Source organism: Scyliorhinus canicula, chromosome 1 (assembly GCF_902713615.1).
Source record: "Scyliorhinus canicula chromosome 1, sScyCan1.1, whole genome shotgun sequence".
Classification (NCBI taxonomy): Eukaryota; Metazoa; Chordata; class Chondrichthyes; order Carcharhiniformes; family Scyliorhinidae; genus Scyliorhinus; species Scyliorhinus canicula.
Window position 1 is genome coordinate 2,449,121 of NC_052146.1, and position 12,649 is coordinate 2,461,769.

General features: G+C 48.7%; 1 protein-coding gene across 1 annotated transcript; it reads left to right on the forward strand.

The window, feature by feature from the left end:
• Positions 1-140: 140 nt before the first annotated feature.
• On the forward strand, positions 141-11,669 carry LOC119967616 (cyclin-dependent kinase 2-associated protein 1). The gene is made up of 4 exons (XM_038800417.1): positions 141-271; positions 6,623-6,723; positions 9,819-9,945; positions 11,038-11,669. Exons 1-4 carry the CDS (start codon positions 226-228, stop codon positions 11,103-11,105), a joined length of 342 nt encoding a protein of 113 aa, XP_038656345.1. The 5' UTR covers positions 141-225; the 3' UTR covers positions 11,106-11,669.
• Positions 11,670-12,649: the final 980 nt, after the last annotated feature.

The following is a 12,649-nucleotide window of genomic DNA, read 5'->3' on the forward strand; positions in this document are numbered from 1 at the left end:
GGTCCCGAGGGCGGGGCCCGAATCCAGGGGGCGGGACCCGGGTCCAGGGGGCGGGACCTCAGTCCAGGGGCGGGACCTGAGTCCAGGGGCGGGACCTGAGTCCAGGGGGCGGGGCCCGGGTTCAGGGGGCGGGGCCCGAGTTCAGGGGGCGGGGTCTGTGCTCAGTGCCCGGATGGCGGCGTCGCCGGGTAATTTGGCGCCATCACAAGCGGCCGGAGCGGCGGGATGAGCAGCAAAGCGAGTGCGGGGCCGGGCCCGTCACTGAGTCAGGGTGAGGGCCGCGCCGGGGGTGGGGACCGGGAGCCGCCGGGGGGGACCGGGAGCCGCCGGGGGGGGCCGGGAGCCGCCGGGGGGCCGGGAACCGCCGGGGGGGACGGACCCGGGGGTGGGTTGGGGTGGGGGGGACCGGGAGCCGCCGGGGGGGGGGGGATAATTATCGGTCGCAACAAATTTCCAATTCAACCAGTCGGGGAGACACAACACAACTGGGGGGGCGGTGGGGTTGCGGGGGGGTGGGGGTAAGGGGGAGGGGTCGGGGTAAGGGGGAGGGGTGGGGTAAGGGGGAGGGGTGGTGTGGGGGTGGGTGGGATGGGTATGGTGGTGGTAAGGGGAGGGGAGGGGGTAGAGAGGTGGTAAAGGGTGTGGGGAGCGTTGGGGGGGTGGAGAAGAAAGGAGGTGGGGGTGAACTGTCAGGCGGACAGTGTAAAACTTCCAGAGGACATGTTGATGGGGTGGGCAGGCTCGCGGCGGGGTGGGCAGACGGGTGGTAGGGTGGACAGGCACGCAACGGGGTGGACAGGCACGCGGCGGGGTGGGCAGACAGGTGGTGGGGTGTGCAGACGGGTGGCGGGGTGTGCAGGCACGCAACGGGGTGGACAGACGGGTGGCAGGGTGGGCAGACGAGTGGCGGGGTGGGCAGACGAGTGGCGGAGTGGGCAGACGAGTGGCGGGGTGGGCAGGCACGTGGCGGGGTGGGCAGACACACGGTGGGCAGACGGGTGCCGAGGTGGACAGGCATGCGGCGGGGTGGGCAGGCACGCGACGGGGCGGGCAGGCACGCAACGGGGTGGGCAGACGAGTGCCGGGGTGGGCAGGCACGCGACGGGGTGGGCAGACGAGTGGCGGGGTGGGCAGACGAGTGCCGGGGTGGGCAGACGGGTGCCGGGGTGGGCAGACGGGTGCCGGGGTGGGCAGGCACGCGGCGGGGTGGGCAGACGGGTGCCGGGGTGGGTAGACACACGGCGGGGTGGGCAGATGAGTGGCGGGGTGGGCAGACGGGTGCCGGGGTGGGCAGACAAGTGGCCGATGAATTTCATTACAAAGAAATGTTACATGATTCATTTTGGTAGGAAGATTAAAGCGACAATATAAAATACAGTCCCTAAGGGGCAGAGGGGGATTTGGGTATATCTGTGTATAAATCATTGAGGTGATTAACACTGGTTTACAGAGTTAACAAAGCATCCAATTCCTAGGCTTTATTCACAGTGGGGCAAAGTACAAGAGCAAGGAGATTATGTTGAATTTGTAGAAGAATATAAGAAATACGAGCAGTGGTGGCCCACTCCCGTACCAGCATCCCCGAACAGGTGCCGGAATGTGGCGACTAGGGGATTTTCACAGTAACTTCATTGAAGCCTACTCGTGACAATAAGCGATTTTCATTCATTTCACACAACCGATCGTGCCTGATTCTTCATTCAACCAATCTCAGCTGATTTTGACATTAATTTGCCCTCAACTGGAGTACTGTGTCCGGTTCTGTGAGTCATACTTTTGGAAAGATGTAAACTCATTGGACAGAGGGCAGAATAGATTCAGGAGATAGTCCCAGGATGAGGAGCTTCAGTTATGGAGATGGATTGGAGAAGTTGGAACTGTTCTCCTTGAAGAGGATATTTGATAGAAGTGCTCAAAATCATGAGGGGTCTGGATAGAGTCGGGAGATTGAGATTGCAGGGGCCCAGATTTACAACAGTTGGCAAAACAGGAGTAGTGACATCGGAAAAAGTTAATTATGCAGCGAGTAGTTAATGTCTGGAATGAACTGCCTGAGAGTGTGGTTCAATCAAAGCATTCAGAAGAAAGTTGGACTGTTTCTTGAAAAGGTGGAAAGTGTTATGGGGCAATGGTGCAAGAATGGTACTGGGTTAATTACTCATTCAGAGAGCCGGTGCAGACTGGATAGGCCAAATGGCCTCATGTGCTGTATCAATTCTGTGAAACACCCCCATGGTAGGTTCAGCACCGGTTTGAGTAAAGTTGTCCGCACGCTCCCATCAAACAGTTGCAGCCTTGGTTAGGGACGGGAGATGGTCGTGAGATGACACTTTCTCTACTAATAACGACCCAGGGTGATGCTCTGTGGACCTAGGTACAAATCCCACAACAGCAGGTTACGTTTGCATAAAATTCTGGAATTAAAACGCCTGATGACATCATGAAACCATTGCCAATGAATACTGGCCCAGCCAGCAACACCCACATCCCATGAATGAATAACAATAAATATACAGAATAAAGCTTCCTGTTCCTGCAATATCAAACGCTCCCAGGACAAGTTAGATGCAGAATAAAGCCACACTGATCAGGATTTCCAGGCTGTGCTGCAGAAGTTGAACCTGGTAGAAGAAAGACTGGAATTTGATATTAAAATACTCCCTTCTCACCCCCCACCCCTCCATTCCATGATGGTTGGGTCTGTCATGGCAAGAATGGGGTCGATCCTGAGTAGCTTCCTAATTTTGGGGAAGTGGGTGCATCAATTCCACAGTAGTGTAAACTTTTGTCCTTGCTGTGGATGAGCTGTGTTATAGCCCGCACAAGACTATGGGGTAGAAGCAAATAGTCTCCCCATGAGTCTTGTTGAGTGTGAGCTGTCCACGGAGGGGAGACCATCTGATTAAAAGTTAGCCAGGTTTGGAAGCGACACCTCCGACCCGCTGGGAGTATTGTACAAACTATTACTTAGTAATAAAATTAGTTTCTCTTACCCATTCACCTTGGACTCATCTGTGGTCACGAAAAGCTGCTTCCCGATGACAGCAATGCCCTCCACCTAAATCTGCAAGGTATAAAAAGGCCAGACACTGGCCGTAAATTAGGGTTCAGGCGATATTTAGTACCAAGGATGAGGGACAAGGAGAAGAAACTGGAGAGGTTGATGATAATGGGGCTGGTTTAGCACACTGGGCTAAATCGCTTGCTTTTAAAGCAGGCCAGCAGCACGGTTCAATTCCCGTATCAGCCTCCCCGAACAGGCGCTGGAATGTGGCGACTAGGGGCTTTTCACAGTAACTTCATTGAAGCCTACTCGTGACAATAAGTGATTTTCATTTTCATTTCATTCATTTCATGTTCTCCTGGCAGCAGAGAAAGTTAGAGGGTTTAATAAGAGGCTTTCTAGATTAAATAGGAAGGAATTGCTTCTACGGGCTGAATGATCAGTAACCAGAGGATACGATAATGATAATTGGCACCAAAAAAAGGGGCAGATTAATTTTTCTTTCTGAAAAATATTTTTATTGGTGTTTTGAGTTATGAAAATATGGAAGTGAAAGTGGAAACTGAGTTTTGCCTGTAACAGGCAATGTGACCACAGTAATAATAACCAACAATAGGGCGGCATGTGACGCCGTGGTTAGCACTGGGACTGCGGCTCTGAGGACCCGGGTTCGAAATCCGGCTCTGGGTCACTGTCCGTGTGGAGTTTGCATATTCTCCCGTGTTTGTGTGGGTTTCACCCCCACAAGGATGAGGATGGAGAGATACGGACCCCAGAAGTGTAGAAGATTTTAGTTTGGACGGGCCGCATGGTTCTTTGTTCTAATCCAAACATGTGCAGGGTAGGTGGATTGGCCAGGCTAAATTGCCCCTTATTTGGAGAAAATTAATTGGGTACTCTAAATTTATTTAAAAATAGAGAGAATGTGCAAACGCGCTCGGACAGTGACCCGGGAGAATTTGATCTTTCCTAGCCTCAGGAATTTGACTAGGTCTGAGAGCCTCTCCGATGCCCGGGCTGGCGCTGCCGACTTCCACCCTCGCCCTTGTCTCTTCCCTGTCCAGAGCTCAGGGTGCCCTGACACCCCGAAGACCCCCACAGTCGGGTACGGCTTCATCTCGACCCCCACTACCTTGGGTATAGCCCCGAAGAAGGCCGTCCAGAATTCCCTGAGTCTGGGGCAGGACCGGAATGTGGGTGTGGTTGGCCTGACATCGCCCACACTTGTCCTCCACCACCAGGAAAAATCCACTTGAGTGTCTTAGTAAGGTGTTCTCTCTGCACTACCTTAAACTGCATCAGGCTTAGCCCAGCTCAGGAGGAGGTGCAGCGCTTCAATCCAGAGTCCTCCCCCTATCTCCATACCCAGTTCCTCCTCTCACCTTGGCCACATTTGTCATCTCCTCACCAGTCCGGCTCTATCACCATGCACAGGAATGTGTGTGGGTCTCCGGGGGAACAGTTTTGGCTCCTTGTGGAGAAAGGTACGCAGTTGCAGATTTCTGAGCAGACTCCCTTTCGGGGCTTCTCTGTAAGTTCTCCCCCCCCCCCCCCCCCCCGGGTCGCCAGTCTGTGGTCCCCTAACGTCAGCATCCCTCTGCCCTCTCCCCATGTCCCAAAGATGTGCAGGGTTGATGGATTGGCCACGCTAAATTGCCCCTATTGGGGGAAAAAAAGAATTGGGTACTCTAAATTTATTTATTCTTTTAAATTCTATAACTCATTATTAAATATTTGGCGAGTATTAAATCTTATTCACGGGTCATAGTTAGTGAACAAGTCCCGTTTCAATCCTGTGGCCCACTCATTGGACCAGGTTGCCCATCGCTGTGCTTTATAAATATAGGTTGTTGACTGTCTTTTCCGTTTGGGTCAGATCTTGTTACCTTCTGGTTACAGCCTGTGTGAACTGGCCGTTTCTGCTCAGTCTCCCAGACTCTTGCAGATAGTAGCGATCCTCAAAGTTTGTGCAGCAAAAGTTCCTGATGTGAAGCGTATGGGAGTAATTCCAGTGCGGATGTGCCCCCTTCAAAACAAACAACTGGTGTTCATTAATTCCGTGGGGTCTTCCGTGAATACGACAGGAATAACCTAAGGTTCTAGCTGTGCCCTGCAGCCTCCTACAGGGGAGTGTTTGAGTGTTTATGATCTGTCCATTCAGTGCACTGAAACTACAGGTATTGTTAACCTGGAATTTCTGGTTGTTTCCTGCCTTCAGTCTCAACGTGGGATTGACATTCCGATTTCTGACAGAGAGGCGGATAAAGGGACACGTCACCAGGCGGCTGCAACTAGGGTCACCCTCTTGGGAAATGGCCACTTCTCCTGTGATTGTTGACATTCTAATGAATGTCTCTGGGATATTGTAAGACGTCTTACAACACCAGGTTAAAGTCCAACAGGTCTGTTTCAAACACGAGCTTTCGGAGCGCAGCTCCTTCCTCAGGTGAATGGAGAGGTATGTTCCAGAAACATATATATAGACAAATTCAAAGATGCCAGACAATGCTTAGAATGCGAGCATTTGCAGGCCTTCAGGACGCGCAACAACGCAGAATCACTGAGCAGAAACTTATAGCCAAGTTCCGCACACGTGAGTGCGGCCTCAACCGGGACCTGGGATTCATGTCGCATTACATTCATCCCCCACCATCTGGCCTGGGCTTGCGAAATCCTACCAACTGTCCTGGCTTGAGACAATTCACACCTCTTTAACCTGGGGTTACCCCTATCTCTGGCTCTGTAACGACTTGATTACCTGCAAATGCTCGCATTCTAAGCATTGTCTGGCATCTTTGAATTTGTCTATATATATGTTTCTGGAATATACCTCTTCATTCACCTGAGGAAGGAGCAGTGCTCCGAAAGCTAGTGTTTGAAACAAACCTGTTGGACTTTAACCTGGTGTTGTAAGACTTCTTACTGTGCTCACCCCAGTCCAACGCCGGCATCTCCACATCTGGGATATTGAACCTTTTTTTTTTTTTTAAATTTGTTTTTAAATTTAGAGTACCCAATTATTTTTTCCAATTAAGGGGCAATTTAGCGTGGCCAATCCACCTACCCTGCACATCTTTTGGGTTGTGGTGGTGAAACCCACGCAGACACGGGGAGAATGTGCAAACTCCACACGGACAGTGACCCAGGGCCGGGATTCGAACCCGGGTCCTCAGCGCCGTAGGCAACAATGCTAACCACTGCGCCACCGTGCTGCCTGGGATATTGAACCTTGATTATGCCAACCCAGTCTGATCCTAGCTGCACCCAATATCTCCACTCCCCGAATCCTACTTGATTATTTTCCTGCCTCCACTTTCTAGTTGAGGGTGCTGAAGTCAAAATTCTAGCACCCCGAGCCACTTATCACAGCCGGTAGGTGGTCTGCGCTGCTTCATTTCCCAAACTAGGCCTCGCACAGCTGCACCGTTGGTGGGTCCTCCTCTGGATACATCAGCTCGTTTTGAAGCTGCAACATAGTCAACAAAGTATTGGGTGAGATAAAGAGCTTTTACTTTTTACAGAATAATATATTTGACACCTCATTGTTTTATACAGAAACTGGTGAACGTTCAGAATTTAAAAACTGATAAATCATTAACACAAATCCTTCTCCAACAGTTGGCAGTGTCCCATCTCCTTCTACAAGTTTGGGGAGCTCCGTGCAGTCATTTAGACCACTGTTCAATGACTATGGACCACCCTCTATGGGTTATTTGCAGGTATTGTAAAATATATATTTCCATCACACAAGGTGCAGTCCTATGATACTTATGGCAATGACCCTTCAACCAATTGGCCTTTGACAAGTTGCCTCATGGCAGACTGGTACAAAAGGTGAAGTCACATGGGATCAGAGGTGAGCTGGCAAGATGGATACAGAACTGGCTAGGTCATAGAAGGCAGAGAGTAGCAATGGAAGGGTGCTTTTCTGATTGGAGGGCTGTGACTAGTGGTGTTCCGCAGGGATCAGTGCTGGGACCTTTGCTGTTCGTAGTATATATAAATGATTTGGAGGAAAATGTAACTGGTCTGATTAGTGAGTTTGCGGATGACACAAAGGTTGGTAGAATTGTGGATAGCGATGAGGACTGTCAGAGGATACGGCAGGATTTAGATCGTTTGGAGACTTGGGCGGAGAGATGGCAGATGGAGTTTAATCCGGACAAATGTGAGGTAATGCATTTTGGAAGATCTAATGCAGGTAAGGAATATACAGTGAATGGTAGAACCCTCAAGAGTATTGACAGTCAGAGAGATCTAGGTGTACAGGTCCACAGGTCACTGAAAGGGGCAACACAGGTGGAGACGGTAGTCAAGAAGGCATGCGGCATGCTTGCCTTCATTGGCCGGGGCATTGAGTATAAGAATTGGCAAGTCATGTTGCAGCTGTATAGAACCTTAGTTAGGCCACACTTGGAGTATAGTGTTCAATTCTGGTCGCCACACTACCAGAAGGATGTGGAGGCTTTAGAGAGGGTGCAGAAGAGATTTACCAGGATGTTGCCTGGTATGGAGGGCATTAGTATGAGGAGCAGTTGAATAAACTCGGTTTGTTCTCACTGGAACGATGGAGGTTGAGGGACCTGATAGAGGTCTACAAAATTATGAGAGGCATAGACAGAGTAGATAGTCAGAGACTTTTTCCAAGGGTAGAGGGGTCAATAACTTGGGGGCATAGGTTTAAGGTGTGAGGGGCAAGGTTTAGAGGAGATGTACGAGGCAAGTTTTTTTACACAGAGGGTAGTGGGTGCCTGGAGCTCGCTGCCGGAGGAGGTGTGGAAGCAGGGACGATAGTGACATTTAAGGGGCATCTTGACAAATACATGAATAGGATGGGAATAGAGGGATAAGGACCCCGGAAGTGCAGAAGATTTTAGTTTAGACGGGCAGCATGGTCGGCACGGGCTTGGAGGGCCGAAGGACCTGTGCCTGTGCTGTACTTTTCTTTGTTCATAATAATATAATAATCTTTATTATTGTCACAAGTAGGCTTACATTAACACTGCAATGAAGTTACTGTGAAAATCCCCTAGTTACCACATTCCGGCGCCTGTTTGAGTATAAGAGGGAGAATTCAGAATGTCCAATTCACCTAATAGCATGTCTTTTGGGACTTGTGGGAGGAAACCGGAGCACCCGGAGGAAACCGACGCAGACACGGGGAGAACGTGCAGACTCCGCACAGACAGTGACCCAAGCCGGGAATCAAACGGGGACCCTGGCGCTGTGAAGCAACAGTGCTAACCACTGTGCTCCGTGCCGCCCATCTTTTTTCGTACACAATTTGTTAGTTGCAAGCCATACTCTGGAACTAAATAATGCTTCCACAAAGCTGCAGTGCGCAGGAATAACAAGAAATGTATCAGCCATGATTGAATGGTGTAGCAGACTTGATGGGCCGAATGGCCTAATTCTGCTTCTATCTCTTCGAAACTCTCAATTCAGAAAAGAGTGGCATTTCTTTAGATGTCAGCATATGTAAACATATTTAATTGGGGGAGGGGGTGGGAAGTTTAAACTTTTCAGGATGGCATTGCAGGTCGTGATTAAAATTGGATATTGTCACAGGTCCAACCTTTGATCTGTGTGTTTTCAGACAGTTTTTAGCTTTCCTAGATTTTATAACAATCGATACGACTTCTGGTGACGACCTGATTGTTTGTGAGGGCTATGCACGTGTTATGTCTGAAACAATGAGCGAAGTGTTCAGTGTTTCAGCATTCATTGTAGTGAGTACACGTAAGATTGTCGCACTTTCACTTGTGCGCTGATGACCTGTGCCCCGTCCTGACGTGCCGCCACATGGCACGGTCGGGTCAGGAGTGGGCAGCACAAGCTGGAGGGAACTGGGTTAAAACCTTTTATTTAAGTCACGATTTGGAATTCTGTCCTCCACCTCACTATATTTCCACTGATGTTGACAATTAGCCCTCCTCGCATGAAGTGAGAAAGGATGGGGGTGGCGCAGTGGTTAGCACTGGGACTGTGGCGCTGAGGACCCGGGTTCGAATCCTGGTCACTGTCCGTGTGGAGTTTTCACATTATCCCCGTGTCTGTTTGGTCTCTCCCCCACAACCCAAAGATGTGCTGGCTAGGTGAATTGGCCACACTAAATTGCCCCTTAATTGGAAAAGAAAAATAATTGGCTACTCTAAATTTATTTAAAAAAAGAGAAAGGATGGAACGGGGAATCTGGTGCTTTGGCGGCCTGGTGGTTAATACTGCTGCTTCACAGCGCCATGAACGGGGTTCTGTGTGGCATTCGCGTGAATTTCCTCTGGGTGCTCCGGTTTCCTCCCACAGTCCAAAGATGTGCAGTCTAAGTGGATTGGCCCTGCTAAATTGCCCCTTAGTGTCCAAGGATATGCAGGTTAGGTTCCGGGGATGGTTTGGGCGGGTGGGTGCACCTGGGTAGAGTGCTCTTTCGGAGGGTCAATGAACACCCGATGGGCCGAATGGCGGCCTCCTGCACTGCTGTGATTCTGTGGCCAACTCTGATTGACAAGCAGCTAGGCCAATGGCTGCTGTGGGTCTGGAAGTACAGTCTCCAAAGCAGCCAATCAGTGGTGGATCATGGAGGAAGATGACATTCACCATCGTTTGCATCTTGATCAACTGTATCAAGTGACTCAAGTCAAAACTCTGAATTGGGTCGTTTTTTCAGTGAGCTAGCACAGACATGTTGAGCTGCATAACCAACTTGTGTACAGATGTAAATTGTTCTCTGTTTATTGTCACTGCTTCCTAATACGCTGAACTTTCAATGTTGATTGTGTATTTCCTGCCTTGTTACTTACTCTTTCTTCTCTATTAGGGAATGAGCAGCATTCAGGCGCCACAGAGTAAATATGCGGAGCTGCTTGCTATAATCGAAGAGCTGGGCAAAGACATTCGACCAACGTACGCGGGCAGTAAAAGTGCAATGGAACGTCTAAAACGTGGTATATAACAGATCATTACTCTCTGTGCTTTCTTAGTGATTGTAATTGAATGCTGCACTGTTTCTGATTTAGAAAGTGCTTAACTAAGTGAGTTTAATAAGTTATGTGAATTGGACATTGTGAATTCCCCCTCCGGCCTCCCCGAACAGGCGCAGGAATGTGGCGACTAGGGGCTTTTCACAGTAACTTCATTGCAGTGTTACAGCCAGGGTGTTATTGGGGTGTTCCAGCATTGGGACAAAATGAATTTTAAATAATTGCGTCTTCTGAACATTGGGCGGCATTGTAGCACAGTGGTTAGCACATTGCTTCACAGCTCCAGGTTCGATTCCCGGCTTGGGTCACTGTCTGTGCGGAGTCTGCACGTTCTCCCTGTGTCTGCGTGGGTTTCCTCCGGATGCTCCGGTTTCCTCCCAAAGTCCAAAGATGTGCTGGTAGGTGGATTGGCCATGATAAATTGCCTTTAGTGTCCAAAAAGGTTAGGTGGGGTTACGGGGCTAGGGTGGAGGGGGTAGGGTGCTCTTTCCCAGGGCCAAATAGTCTCCTTCTGCACTGTAAATTCTATGATTATCTAGTACTGTGGAGGAAGAGTAGTGTGGGGATCGATTGATTTGATTTATTATTGTCATATGTATTAGTATACAGAGAAAAGTATTGTTTCTTGCATGCAGTACAAACAATGCATATCGTACATACATTGGTTGGGGTTTGATTTAGATGTCACTTGTTCCCATGATCAAAATGTCTGTCTAAACTGACACATGAAGACTTGGTGCCTTGGATGAACTGGCTGGGAACTATCAGTGACTCCATAATACGTGGGAAGAAAGGGAGGAAGTCAATAACAGGGCAACGGCTACAGTTTAGTCATTTTACCGATAGTTTTAGTTTCAGGAACTCTGAAGTTGGTTACATATTTATGCCATAAAAGCAAAAGACTGAGTCTGAATCTTGCAAAATCTGAAATAAAAACAAGGTGCTGGGAAAACTCAACAGGCCTGACAGCGTCTGTGGTGAGAGAAAGGGTTAACAAATCAAATACGACTTCTTCAGAACTGAATATGTATTTGTGTCTCCCTTTTCATATTCCAGGAATAATTCATGCTCGAGGTCTAGTGAGGGAATGCCTGGCTGAAACGGAACGCAATGCACGATCGTAACTTTAGCGCCATTTGAAATTATATTGAACTGCCAAGAAGGTTTTGAGTGGTTTATTTCTGGAGAAGAAAGTGCTACTTCTTTTGTAACAGTCTTTCTGATCACACTGATTGTTTAAGTTTAAGTATTGTCAATTTTGCATTTGAACCATAGCAAAAAGGGAGAATGCAAAAGATTTTTCACTCCGATGGATACTTCAAGAATATGTTGGGTCTTTCATCCAAGTTTTGATATTTCCAAGCCTACAATAGACTCTTTGTTGTGAAGGTCAAGTTGTTTATTTAATTGAACGAACAAAGAGCCTATCAGACAATGTGGCTCATTGTTCTCTTTAACCTTTCAGGGCCAAGGTTAAAAGTTTAGAATTTATTAGAAACAGGATACAGGGACGTAATTAGAAAAATTATTTTTGCACTTAACACCAAACTGGAGGACTGGATATGACTGGAACTTCGCAGAACAAAGTTTAGTTTCCTCTAAATTATAATTTATGTTTTGCCATTGTACAGAAGATAAATGGACATCTTTGTATTGATTTCTTCTTATAATAAAGCTTATTTTCATTACCCGTTTTTGTCTGCTTTTGAATGTTAAAGAAATTGAAGGTCTCTTATTTGTAACTGTCTATTGGCGCCCATCCTCAACACCTTGGTACAAAACTGAACTGGACCAGTCACGTAAATACTGTGGCTATAAGACCAGGTCAAAGGCTAAGTACACTCCAGGGAATGACTAACCTGACTTCCCCAAAGCCTTTCCACCATCTACAAAGCAGAAATTGGATGTGATGGAATTTCTTTTTTTTTTTGGCTTTTAATGAACAATTTTAATAATGTATTTTTTGGCATTGTAAACAGTAGAATTACAGAACGAGAAAACAAAAGGGCTGTACAGTAAACAAAGTACATAGTGCAATTTCCATAGCCCGCCCCACCCAGATCTGCCTAATTGACCCCCTATACTACATTCCCCTGACTGCCTCCTCCCCGCTGACGATTAATTCTCCGCAAAGAAGTCAATGTATGGCTGCCACCTCCGGGCAAACCCTAACAACGACCCTCTCAAGGCAAACTTGATTGTCTCCAAGCCCAGGATACTCGCCATGACTGACAGCCAGGCTTCTGACTTCGGGGGCTTTGAGTCCCTCCAAGCGAGAAGGATCCGTCTCCGAGCTACCAGGGAAGCAAAGGCCTGAACGTCGGCCACTTTCTCCTCCTGGACTTCCGGGGCCTCTGAGACCCCAAAAATCGCCACCTCTGCACTCATTGCCATCCTCACGTTCAATACTCCAGACATGACTTCCTCGAACCCCTGCCAGTATCTCCTAAGTTTTGGACCAGCCCAAAACATGTGGACATGGTCTGCCGGTCCTCCCAGACACTTTACACACCTGTCCTCTACGCCGAAGAATGTGCTCATCCGGGACACTGTCATGTGGGCCCGGTGGACGACCTTAAACTGAATCAGGCTGAGCCTGGCACATGTTGCAGTCCCACTAAACCTGCTCAGCGCGTCCACCCACATGCCCTCCACAATCTCCCCTCCC